Genomic DNA, 13623 nt, shown 5'->3' on the forward strand with positions numbered 1-13623 from the left:
TCAGGTATTGCAGCATATTTTTGAAGATGGTACTCATTGCTGCCACAGTGCGTCAGAAGTGGAGGTATTGAATGTGGTGGACTGGGTGCCAGTCATTGGTGGTGCACCCATCCAAGGAAGTAGAGAATACTCCATTACACAGACAACTTGTGCCTTACAAAGGCACTGGAGAGTCAGAAGATGATTTATGTGCAGTCAAGTACCAAGTTTCTGACCTGCTCTTGTAGCCCCAGTATGTATACACATATTCAATTTATGGTCAGTGGCAACCCCCATAATGTTGACATAGTATCGGGAGATTTAGCGATGGTCATGCCGTTGAATATCAAGAGGTGATATTGAGGTTCTATTACTGAGATTGTAATTGCTTGGCACTCGTGTGGCACAAATATTACATGGTCAAGATGAAAGATAATATTCTAAGCAAACCAGAAGGCACTAGAGCCAATCAGTCCACATGCATTATACCATAAACCATTCATACTGATGACCACAGTAACTAGCTCTCTAAGCTCCAAACCAGCATGAATCCAGTTGCAAGTTGATATCACCTTCTGGAAGGAGGTCGGCAACCAACCAACAACTCAGGCAACACATCGTTGAGAAAAACAAAGCTGATTCTGTATGTTTAAGTGAGATGGAGTGGGTGTGTGGAAAGGCAGGAATAAAAAGTAAGCCACTATGTCTATATTACCAAACAGTACAACAGTGAGTACCACTGAACAAGGCTGGGTGGCTTAATCAGTTTGTTGCCTCTGGGTTTATTTTGATAATTTTTTTCCCACGAAGCCCTTCGTGAATGGACAGCAGATACTTCTAAACTTTCATTAAAATGTCATTACACCCCCCTGCACATCCTTTTAATTTTGCAGACATTTAAGGGTATGCTCAAATTATTTTGCCTTCACCTTCTCAGGGCCCTATTCTCTCCTTAGTTACCCTTTTGTCCTTAATATATTTGTAAAAACCCTTTGGATTCTTCTTAATTCTATTTGCCAAAGCTATCTCATGTCCCCTTTTTGCCCTCCTGATTTCCCTCTTAAGTATACTCCTACTTCCTTTATACACTTCTAAGGATTCACTCAATCTATCCTGTCTATACCTGACATATGCTTCCTTCTTTTTCTTAACCAAACCCTCAATTTCTTTAGTCATCCAGCATTCCCTCTACCTACCAGCCTTTCCTTTCACCCTGACAGGAATATACTTTCTCTGGATTCTTGATATCTCATTTCTGAAGGCTTCACATTTTCCAGCCATCCCTTTACCTGCGAACATCTGCCCCCAATCAGCTTTCGAAAGTTCTTGCCTAATACCATCAAAATTGGCCTTTCTCCAATTTAGAACTTCAACTTTTAGATCTGGTCTATCCTTTTCCATCACGATTTTAAAACTAATAGAATTGTGGTCACTGGCCCCAAAGTGCTGCCCCACTGACATCTCAGTCACCTGTCCTGCCTTATTTCCCAAGAGTATGTCAGGTTTTGCACCTTCTCCAGTAGGTACATCCACATACTGAATCAGAAAATTGTCTTGTACTCACTTAAGAAATTCCTCTCCATCTAAACCTTTAACACTATGGCAGTCCCAGTCTATGTTTGGAAAGTTAAAATCTCCTACCATAACTACCTGATTATTCTTACAGATAGCTGAGATCTCCTTACAGGATCTGGACCAGATGGGCCAATGGGCTGAGAAGTGGCAGATGGAGTTTAATTCTGATAAATGCGAGCTGCTGCGTTTTGGGAAAGCAAATCTTAGCAGGACTTATACACTTAATGGTAAGGTGCTTGGGAGTATTGTTGAACAAAGAGACCTTGGAGTGCAGGTTCATAGCTCCTTGAAAGTGGAGTCGCAGGTAGATAGGATAGTGAAGGCGGAGTTTGGTATGCTTTCCTTTATTGGTCAGAGTATTGAGTACAGGAGTTGGGAGGTCATGTTATGGCTGTACAGGACATTGGTTAGGCCACTGTTGGAATATTGCATACAATTCCAGTCTCCTTCCCATCGGAAAGATGTTGTGAAACTTAAAAGGGCTCAGAAAAACTTTACAAGGATGGTCCTCACCTACCACCCCACCAACCTCCACGTACAGCGTATCATCCACCGGCATTTCCGCCACCTCCAAACGGACCCCACCACCAGGGATATATTCCCCTCCCCTCCCCTATCAGCGTTCCGAAAAGACCACTCCCTCCGTGACTCCCTCGTCAGATCCACACCCCCCATCAACCCAACCTCCACTCTCGGCAAGTTCCCCTGCAACCCCAAGAGGTGCAAGACTTGCGCCCACACCTCCCCCCCAAGGCCCCAAGGGACACTTCCATATCTGCCACAAATTCACCTGCACCTCCACACACATCATCTATTGCATCCGCTGCACCCGATGTGGCCTCCTCTATATTGGGGAGACAGGCCGCCTACTTGCGGAACGTTTCAGAGAACACCTCTGGGACACCCGGACCAACCAACCCAACCACCCCGTGGCTCAACACTTCAACTCCCCCTCCCACTCCACCAAGGACATGCAGGTCCTTGGACTCCTCCATCGCCAGACCATGGCAACATGACGGTTGGAGGAGGAGCGCCTCATCTTCCGCCTGGGAACCCTCCAACCACAAGGAATGAACTCAGATTTCTCCAGTTTCCTCATTTCCCCTCCCCCCACCTTGTCTCAGTCAAATCCCTCGAACTCAGCACCGCCTTCCTAACCTGCAATCTTCTTCCTGACCTCTCCACCCCCACCCCACTCCGGACTATCACCCTCACCTTGACCTCCTTCCACCCATCGCATTTCCAACGCCCCTCTCCCAAGTCCCTCCTCCCTACCTTTTATCTTAGCCTGCTGGACACACTTTCCTCATTCCTGAAGAAGGGCTTATGCCCGAAACGTCGATTCTCCTGTTCCTTGGATGCTGCCTGACCTGCTGCGCTTTTCCAGCAAGACATTTTCAGCTCTGATCTCCAGCATTTGCAGTCCTCACTTTCTCCTCTTTACAAGGATGTTGTCAGGGTTGGAGGATTTGTGCTATAGGGAGAGGCTGAACAGGCTGGGGCTGTTTTCCCTGGAGTGTCGGAGGCTATGGGGTGACCGTATAGAGGTTTACAAAATTATGAGGGGCATGGATAGGATAAATAGACAAAGTCTTTTCCCTGGGGTTGGGGAGTCCAGAACTAGAGGGCATAGGTTTAGGGTGAGAGGGGAAAGATATAAAAGAGATCTCAGGGGCAACGTTTTCACGCAGAGGGTGGTACATGTATGGAATGAGCTGCATGCTGCCTGAACTGCTGTGCTCTTCCAGCACCACTGATCCAGAATCTGGTTTCCAGCATCTGCAGTCATTGTTTTTACCTCCTATGGAATGAGCTGCCAGAGGAAGTGGTGGAGGCTGGTACAATTGTAACATGTAAGAGGCATTTGGATGGGTATATGAATAGGAAGGGTTTGGAGGGATATGAGCCGGGTGCTGGCAGGTGGGACTAGATTGGGTTGGGATATCTGGTCGGCATGGATGGGTTGGACCGAAGGGTCTGTTTCCACGCTGCAAATCTCTGTGACTCTATGACACTCAGCATGATATTAACCAAAAACTGACTGTGATTAAATGGTAGGGGAAGCCCAGAATAAATGGGGGAGATTAATCATTGAGTGTTGCCAATGCTGAACAGAAAATTCATCAATGTCAAAACAAATCCTTTCAGCTGTCTTTTCAAGGACATAATAAGTCACAAGGAAGTTAAGTGCATGTTTGCTTACTTATAGAAACAATTTTCAACAACTCATTATGAGATATAACAAGGTTCTGTTGCTCCACAAGGGAGTACAATCCGAGAATCTGAGCATATCCAACTCACAAACAGTTAAATGTAAAACCCCAGCATGCAAACCAAGTAGATTCTTGCAAAGAAAACCTCCTCATACCTTCTTTTAGCACAGTCCTTTTCACACAGCTCCCAATCAGTGTGTTGTAGGCCACTTGATGTCGGATAAGTTCCAGGATTTGTGGCACCTGGCCTGGATGTCTGAAAGGGATTTTATGAAGTAGTGTCCCCTGCAGGGACCTTCCATCATGGATTGGGGCATCCTTGTTCAGAAAGTAGCAATGCTGCTGGCCTGGTAAAGACTGGCAAAACATCAAGCGTTTACTTTAATTAAATATTACACGTACTTTTATGAAATAGAGGCTAACAGATAAGCTTCAAGTTAGCCTGCAGTTTACATTTATCATTGATGTTGTTGACAGGAGGATCTCTGTCAAACCCGCAAAGCTTACTTTTATTCCCCCGTCCACCCATCCACTCCATGTCACTTACACATACAGAATGGGCTTGGTTTTTAAGGTGACGAGGACTCATGGCAGAGGCAAGGAGTGATCTGGACACTTGTTTCTTTTGGCTGTTTCTTTTATTTCTGCTTCTGCTTTTAGCCCTGTCTTTTGTACACTAAATGGTGGCAGGCAATGACAACTTTGTACACTTTTCTCGGTACCCAAGTCGACATGACAATAAAATCTAAATCTAAAGAAATCAATCAAATGAATAAGTGAGAGATTGTATGTCTGCCATATGAATATTGACATTGTACAGGAATATTTACTTCAGGACATATAACCTCACTTTGCTCTCCATTTGCCATAAAAATGAGTCCTGCTACAGTTTTATTACATTTAAGAGACATCTTTCACAAGTCAATGATGATGGTGATAATGAACAGATTACTTAATTGTGAAAGAGATCACATGAAGTCCAATCCTGTCCTCAGCCAATGTCCACTTAAGTGCACTCTGCAAGAAATATGTATGAGTAGCAAATATGAATATTCTGCCTAATGTTTCCACACCTAGCCTAAGGGTAGTGAGGCGAACAGCACCCTAGCTAAGGTCAGTGAACTCAGCATTCAAAACACAAGTCAGTTAATAACTAAATCAATTACAATGTTTCAAAGGAATAGCATTCTATGTTTATAAACTTCAATATTTCAATCACTCACAGCATAAAACCGCATGTTGTGTTTCAAAGTTGATGAGATGCCATCCTTCCCTGAGAGTACAAATTGCGTGATCAATTCATAGAGTGGAACTGGAGCGGCAGGAGGATCAAAGAGCGGGATACCTATCCAAATATACACAGATGACAAATGTCACGAATAGAAGGTGAAAAATCATTATCAGACACAAATGAACTTCTAATTGTTCAGTTTAGACTATGCACTGGTTTGTTGCTTTCTGAGCTAAAAACATTGAAAATTGTATTTACTAAACATCCTTTTAAAACCAAGAAGCTCGTTACAAATTTAGCTCATGGTTTACAGGTTACTATAATCTGTAATACATTTCTGCCAATAAACTGCAACAAAAACTAGTACTTTATTCCATCACAGTGACTACTTTCACTACTAGGTGGCATCAGTGAGCTTTTTTAAAATTTCACAGGACATTACTGAAGGCCTAAGATCTCAAATTCTATTCTGAAAATTATTTAAACCCCGACCACTATTTATACTGAATTCAAAATGCCCACTTTCTCTCAGAAATGTAAATCATAGAGGATGTGCTTGTGTAGGGGTCTGTGTGTGCGTATGCTCGCATCTGTGTTGGTGAGACAAAGTGTGTGAGAGTTGGGCGATGAGTCTGTGAGGTCATCTGCTCCCAATCCAATTTTGCATAATGTCACCAAACATAGATCAGGTGCAGGAATCCCAGATGATTTCATTTTAAAAAAAATACTTAATCTATGAACACAGAGTTCAATTGTTATTCCCAAACTGAGATAAAAAAAACTCAGCACAGAACTGAGAGTCACCTAAGCAGTGCTTCGACAGTTCCTGAATGTTCTAACTTTGAAATCCTGGTTGTTTTCAGAGGATGATTGTTTGAAGGCTATCATTACATACCGGACACACATTCTGCCCTCGTCCTAAGCTTTGGAATTATTTCTCAAGGTCTCTCCTCCATTCAGAAGCTGCATAAAACCTACCCATTGTCAGTTGGCCTACTATCTCCTAATGTGTCACATTTTGACTGATAATATTTGTTAGGTGTTTTGTGATATTTCCACGTGTGAAAGACACTGCAAGTTATTGTTGGAATAGAAAAATTGCTGCAACATCAGAAAATCATAAATGATATGCACATCATGCGCTGAGTTTATAATTAATCTACGAATTGATTAAACTAAGAGCACCACAGTGAAACTCGAAAAACACCATACTGTGCTGGCTGCAGAATTTTGATCAATGATAGTAGGAAGTACTTCAAACTTCACTTGCTCAATCCCGATAATCTCACCAAACAGGACTGTAAAAAGATCTTCAGAACAAAACCAAAACTTTGATGGCATGATTTCTCTCACAAATGGTGTCCATAAACTAACCTAAAAAGTTCTGAAGTTTCTGAATGCAGAACGCTGATACAGGAATTGGCCTTGGAAATTTTAGGAAGAAGCAGGCTGGAAGGTCCACACTGTTTGCATTTGTCACAGAAGAGAAGGAAGGAGTGCTAGAAGAGGAAAAATGAGGCAAGGTTACCACACAGCTACCCAACAGTCAGGACACGATGAAGCATTTTGGCATCTCTTCAGGGTGTAAGCCTCAATGCAAACTCTCTTTTTTTAAATGATGCCATAGCATTACACAGAATAAAATAAGGAGTTTTGGAAAAATGAATCTTATGATTGGGTATTTGTCATAGTTTGACTAGACATTAAATAAGGAATTTCCTCCATGTGTGACTAATGAGCTACTGATAGCGAAACGAAAACAAGATCATAACTGATCAAAGCCTTGCCATAATTTTTTGATGCTAATTATTGATCATTAAAAAGTGTTTGGTTGTGGAAGACAGGACCCAATTTACTACTATTTGATGGCACTGTGGTTTCGAAACAGGCGAGTGCATTTTTTCAGCTGATATAGCAAAGGCTGAAGGACTTGGCTATAAGCTTCTCCCTACATTTAGGAAATGGTAGATATACCATTTGGAGAGCCAATTTTAAAATTATTTCTGTCCTAAATTAAATAAAGCAGCATGCAAACCATTTGGAATAGAAACCATCCTACAATGCCTAAGCATATGACAGAAAATTATTCAAATATTAGCAATGTAAACAGAGGGGGAAAAAAATCATGGCTCATAAAACGGCTTATGGATGGATTGTTAGTGAGAAGCTGCAACATTACCAGCACGTGCAGACCACCTCCCCAACCCATAACCCACCAAACACTGCTTCGGGAATAGCTAGTGAAACATTTTTCCTGTAGCTGTGGCTACAATTACACTTCAAGTTTAGTATCAATCTGAATGGGTTTTATGTTTGTGCCAAAGTCAAAATACATTGTATAAATTAGAGTTAAGGGCCCAACATCCAGCCAGTCCCATTCCCTCACTCTACCCATAAAGCACTGCAAATTTATTTCTCTGAAGTTCCTATTCAATTTCCTTTAGAAACCAGTGATTATTATTTCTCCCATCCTCATAAGCAACATGCTCCAGGGCTTTATCACTTGCTGGATTTAAAAAAAACCTTCTTCAGATCCCCTCTGTATCTGTATCTCATATCTAATGAAAATAGCTTTTCTTTACCTACCTTATCTAAATCTGTCATAATCCTGTACACTGCTTCCAAATCTCCCCATAACCTCCTTTACTCTAAGGAGAATCTCTAAGCTTCGCCAAACTAATCATGTAGCTAAAATCCCTCTCACATGATCATTCTCAAGAACCCTCACATCCTTCTCAGAATTTTGTCCAGACCTGGATGTATTACTCTAACTGTGGCCAAATCAGAGCTTTTTAAAGGTTCAGAATAACTCCCTGCTTTTGTATTCAACAATTTTATTTATGAAGCCCAAGATCCGAAATGCTCTGTTAATCACTTTCACAACGTGGCCTAGCACGGGGGTGGGGAACCTGGCCTTAAGGCCACATGCGACCTTCTAGACCATTGTGTGTGGCCTTTTGAATGAATCCAAATTTTGCAGAACAAATCTCTTTTTTTTAAAGATATGTTTTATTCGTCCATTATTATTTTTATTTTAATCTTAAAATGAATGTATTTAAAATACCAGAGAGTTAACTTTTTTTTTTCCTTTTTTTGTTAGTCAGTACATAGTAGTTAGATTTTTACAAAATAATGTGAATTTTGAAGAATATATAATTGAAGTTTCTTGGATGTGGCCTTATTAGATTACAACTAACGTAATGTGGCCTTCCAACATGAAAAGGTTCCCCACCTCTGGCCTAGCATTTTCAAGGTGCTGGTTTGGTTTTGATTCCAGATTCAAGTTGCACCAACACAATGCAGTGCTGCTGCAAAGCCAAACAGTTTTGTACCAGTCTGTAATGGTGTAATTGCATCTTGGTAAGGTCAATTATTAGCCGATGTGAGGACCATTGTCAACCACCTCATTGCTTTGTTAAGAAAGTACCTTTTAACACTATACTTAGACAATTATTTCCAAACTGCAGTACTAAACAAGCAACAATTATTTTTAGCCAAAGATCCCCCATTCATCAGCAACAAGTATTCTTACCCTTTGTTGTCTGTGGGATGAGAACCACTGATCAGGGGGGCTATCGGCAGTTTACACATTGCCGTGGTGGGTCCCTCAATTGTTACAAACACATTCATACCCAAGGAACGGGGAACTGCACAGGAGGAATAAAAATTATTAGTTTTCAAACTACATCAAAACAAAGCATTAAAACAAAACAGAACTTTGTTATATAAAAAAGACAGCATTACACAAAATTACAAACAGGTCTGACTGAGAATAGGAACAGTTGAGCTTCCAAGGTTGAGGCAGTTCATTCAACTCACCAAACTTATTTATCAGTGTAAAAGGACAAAGTTTCTTAAACTGTTTTCTGGAGTCTGCAGTTTCAGTCATACAGTATTGTATTTTCTCTTTCTGATCTATCGTGTTATGACTGTCAACATGTTGCTTTTGATGAGTTTACAGGAATTAGGAAGTCTTACCAAAATTACATTGACAGATGACTGACTTAGACTCAAGAGTGTGGTGCTGGAAAAGCACAGCAGGTCAGGCAGCATCCGAGGAGCAGGAGAATCAATATCTCAGGCAAAAGCCCTTCATCAGAAATGTCATTCCTGATGAAGGGCTTTTGCCAAAACGTCAATTTTCCTGCTCCTCAGATGCTGCTTGACCTGCTGTGCTTTTCCATCACCACACTCTTGAATCTAATCTCCAGCATCTGCAGTACTCACTTTCGCCTAGATAACCGACTTAGGACTACCACAGAAAGTCAGCTAAACATGGGCTGAATTAAGTCAAGTAATAATGATATGAACAAAACGTCTTTCACCTTCATACCCCCGGAAGCTGATAAATTCGATTCAAAATGATACCAGGGAAAACAATACACCTTTAGTTTTGCAGTTTCCCAGATCCTGGATATTTCTCATTATATTCTTAACTTCACCCTCTAATGAGCTTCTGACAACAAATGGAATGCTGGCAACACACCGTTACTTTCATTAAGGTTCATAGGAGAACCAGTTCCCTCTTCAAACAGGTCATAAGGAGAGATGTAGTACTTTAAGTTCATCAAGTGTCCTGCAAAATCAAAGATACATTGACTCAAGACAAAGCCACCACTAAATAAAGCCAACAGAAAAAAAACTAGAAGCATTAGACATAAAGATCAATTGCCAGCTGAAATGGAAAGACAGATTAATGCTTTGTGTAGAAACCTTTATCAATTTTCATGAAGGATTTCATTAGAGTGTTAAACAATTCCCGCTGTCTAAACTAACAAAGATACTGTGAGAGATATTGCTGCTGCTACTTTGGCCAATCACTAGTTTTTTAGGGAATGTGTACTGAGGGGTGGGCAAGGCAGAGTACCACTGTTGTAGCCAGTGCATTAGGGCAGGAGGGCTGCATTTTCAGCAAGACTTATAGCAAACAGTGTATTTTACACAACTCTTAACTGCAACGAGGTACTTGTTCACAATACACGTTGTGAAATAGCCACTGAAATCCATGGGCACAGTAAATACACACTGCACATACAACAATGGCATTGAATTGTCCTTTATTATCAACATATAAAGGTGGGAATGAAAAAAAAACTTAAATTTATCTCCTCAACACCCCTATGATTGCTGGAAAGATTAAAGTTTGTAATTCGCACAATTTGTTACTTGAGCCACTTCCCTTTGAACGACACCCTGGGTTGTGTGTGTGATATAGCCAGACGTAAACTAATTGCAGTATGTAAGCTGCATTATTAACTGTAAACAATTTATTAACAGAAAAAATGCTTATAATATGTTAATTTACAGATTCTGCCTCAAATATGTACATTATTCCATTCAAGATGTGAGCATTTTTAACTACCTAGAGTGCTCCCCCTAGTGGTGGCATTGGCCCCAAACACAGCTGACAGTAAATGGGACAAACAGTCTGTATGAATTACAGCAAACAATAGCTATGACAGGAACTCCAGTAATTCTCCCAATATAAATGGTGTTTTCTGCAGTAAAATGTTGTCAATTTATCTACTTACATACACAAATTGCATGTGCAAAATCAGTCCCACACACTTACAAGTGCCTGACACAATGGTGTCCCAATCACATTCATCCTGACGAGATGTAATGGTGTTACTGTATGTTATCCAGGTAAAGTGAAAGTAACATTGGAAATATTGCTAACTGTTGTGAAACTACCTGGAGCTTCACAAACCTGTGCAGTCTAATTGTGTTGCTATTATTTCAGGGGTGCAACAATTAATATTGGTGCCCAGGCCAAGCTCATTGTCGAGACACTGTCTATGCTGTGGTTCTGTTCGCCGAGGTGGAAGTTTTTGTTGCACCGAGCTGGAAGTTTTTGTTGCAAACGTTTCGTCCCCTGTCTAGGTGACATCCTCAGTGCTTGGGAGCCTCCTGTGAAGCGCTTCTGTGGTGTTTCCTCCGGCATTTATAGTGGCCTGTCCCTGCCGCTTCCGGTTCTCAGTTTCAGCTGTCCGCTGTAGAGGCCGGTATATTGGATCCAGGTCTATGTGTTTGTTGATGGAGTTTGTGGATGAGTGCCATGCTTCTAGGAATTCCCTGGTTGTTCTTTGTTTCGCTTGCCCTATAATGGTAGTGTTGTCCCAGTCAAATTCATGTTGCTTGTCGTCTGCGTGTGTGGCTACTAGGGATAGCTGGTCGTGTCGTTTCGTGGCTAGTTGATGTTCGTGGATGCGGATCGTTAGCTGTCTTCCTGTTTGCCCTATATAGTGTTTTGTGCAGTCCTTGCATGGGATTTTGTACACTACATTAGTTTTGCTCATGCTGGGTATCGGGTCCTTCGTTTTGATGAGTTGTTGTCTGAGAGTGGCTGTTGGTTTGTGTGCTGTTATAAGTCCTAGTGGTCTCAGTAGTCTGGCTGTCATTTCAGAGATGTTCTTGATGTATGGTAGTGTGGCTAGTCCTGCAACAAAAACTTCCAGCTCGGCGAACAGAACCACAGCAACGAGCACCCGAGCTACAAATCTTCTCACAAACTTTGAACACTGTCTATAAAATGCAAAGGTCAAACAATGAAAGAAACATACCACCGCTCCTTGGGGTAAGGTAACCAACACTTCCTTGAAGTATTGTATCAAGGTTACTTGCATTTGTTGCTAACCTGTAATAATGTGAAGAATAAAAAAAGTATCAATAAAAGCAATATTGTAAAGTCTCTAATTAGTCATCTCACAATAATACTAAATTTCTAATACATCCAAATAGCCAACTCCCAATTGGTGCATGTGTAATTAAACGGGTTTCTGTTTAGATGCCGACTGAGTAAGAAGCTAAAAACACTTGCCGCTTGCTTTATGAGGAAATTGACTACTAACGTGTTGAATTGATGCACTACAGCAGGCAAGAGATTTTAATCTGAAGGACATTATGAATTTGCAGTGACCTATTCAACTGAGGACCTAGCTCCAGACTGTCTGAAAATTCATGATTATGTCAAAAGCATAAATTCTTGTGAGGAAAACTAATTTAAACATAAAAAAACCCAAAGAATGGGTTCATTTAGGTATGTGATAAAGAGGTCCTCAATAAATGAAATAAAACACGTTAAAATATTTCAGTTGCTAGACCACAACTGGATGCTGTGTGGTGATTAGTTGCTGCTACCAAACATATTTTTTGACAGGGCTGATGTCACCTTTAGTCTTGTTCCTTAATTCCAGTTCACCTCTAAGAGACTTTTAGAAAATTTACCCCACCCGTTGCAATATATTTTGTATCAAGTATCGAATATGGTATGCTGATCGCCACAAATTTGATTGGCAAAGTCCTAGTGGACAAACACAAGTCTATAAATGCTGAACTGGGATGTTATAACGGGCTTCTGGAAATAGGCAGAGGTGAGAATGGAGAAATTAACCAGCTTCCCATTCCAATCCAGTGATCCCATTAGAAAATGCATGGGCATTTTCATTGGACTGGAGTGTGATGCCTCTTTGATAGGTTAGCCTGGCAAAGAATTGTGGTTAAGGAAACACATGCCACCTGGTAATCTGTGGAATGATCCCTCAGCTCAGGTCAATTACCATCATGAAAGGACGGAGAAAGCTTTACATTTGGGATGGGTTTCAAACATGAGCAAGAAATTTGAACTTTAACCACAACACAGCATAAGTCTCTGGCATCAGTTCACAACCTTTATAAGAGCCGTATCTGAAAGGGAACTCATTCATTTTTATTTTTTAACCTGATCAACTACACACACTTGACTCACAACCGAACATCACTAAGAACAAAAAGGAAACATCAATACAACATAAGCGTGAAATAGATAGACACTTAAGACTCTTCTAAAATTAGCTGAATCAAGAGACACTACTCATTTCACTTCATTTCAGCAGCAAGTCTAGAGGTTTGGGTGCCTGAATTTGCACAAAATCAAACCCACATGTTTTTCACACTTCTCATGACAAGCCACTGGACTTGCAGAGTTATTTTCAGTGATCTTACCTCCTGTTTTAAGTCATTGTAATCCAACTTTGACACAAACCAATCTCAACAATGGAAAACAAAAAGATGTGCTCCATAAATAAGTCCACCTAGTGTATCCATTGCTTCCTGTCCCACTGAACATCTTTATTCCTATCTTGACTTGACTTTTCTTCCTCTTTTATAGTTTCTTCTGAAGGAAGTTCAGGACTCTTCTGATGCCATACTGCACTGAAACAGTTTCCTGCTCCCAGATGCACTACCTTCCAAGGACTCTACACCTCCACCCCTCATTTGTCATTTTCTTCATTGAATGGAAACCCAACCAGTCTTCACCCACCACTTTCCTGTTCTATCTGGTGCACTTCACTTTTATGCTGGACAACTTCCATTGTTTTCCCCAACAAAAAAGAATTCTGATGAAAGGTCATCAACCTGAAATGTTAACTGTCTCTCTGCAGAAATGCTGCCGGACCAGGTAGGTTTTTCCAGCCTTTTTTGGTTCTTATTTCCAATCTCAACAATTACTGCCCCAGACCAGAACAGTGTAGATTTACCTGAACATATGTGCCATCTTAGAAAGATCAAGCTCCAGGGACTGTAGGGCCAGGTACATCTTAGTTTTCAATTTACTGCAAGAAACAAAAAGAAACCAGGAATCTC

General features: G+C 41.0%; 1 protein-coding gene across 1 annotated transcript in view; it reads right to left on the reverse strand.

Annotated features, from left to right (window-relative positions):
• med1 (mediator complex subunit 1) overlaps positions 1 to 13623 on the reverse strand; it is a 55081-nt gene that overhangs the window by 18383 nt on the left and 23075 nt on the right. Inside the window, exons 8-14 of the mRNA XM_043674864.2 lie at positions 13518 to 13592; positions 11562 to 11635; positions 9485 to 9574; positions 8531 to 8645; positions 6373 to 6497; positions 4991 to 5112; positions 3923 to 4124 (exon numbers count right to left, since the gene is read on the reverse strand). Of these exons, the coding sequence (XP_043530799.1) occupies positions 3923 to 4124; positions 4991 to 5112; positions 6373 to 6497; positions 8531 to 8645; positions 9485 to 9574; positions 11562 to 11635; positions 13518 to 13592 (803 nt within the window). The remainder of the gene's footprint in view (positions 1 to 3922; positions 4125 to 4990; positions 5113 to 6372; positions 6498 to 8530; positions 8646 to 9484; positions 9575 to 11561; positions 11636 to 13517; positions 13593 to 13623) is intronic.

The sequence above is a fragment of the Chiloscyllium plagiosum genome, unplaced genomic scaffold (genome assembly GCF_037043375.1).
Source record: "Chiloscyllium plagiosum isolate Xiang-an unplaced genomic scaffold, Cpla_swu_hap1 HiC_scaffold_32, whole genome shotgun sequence".
Lineage (NCBI taxonomy): Eukaryota > Metazoa > Chordata > Chondrichthyes > Orectolobiformes > Hemiscylliidae > Chiloscyllium > Chiloscyllium plagiosum.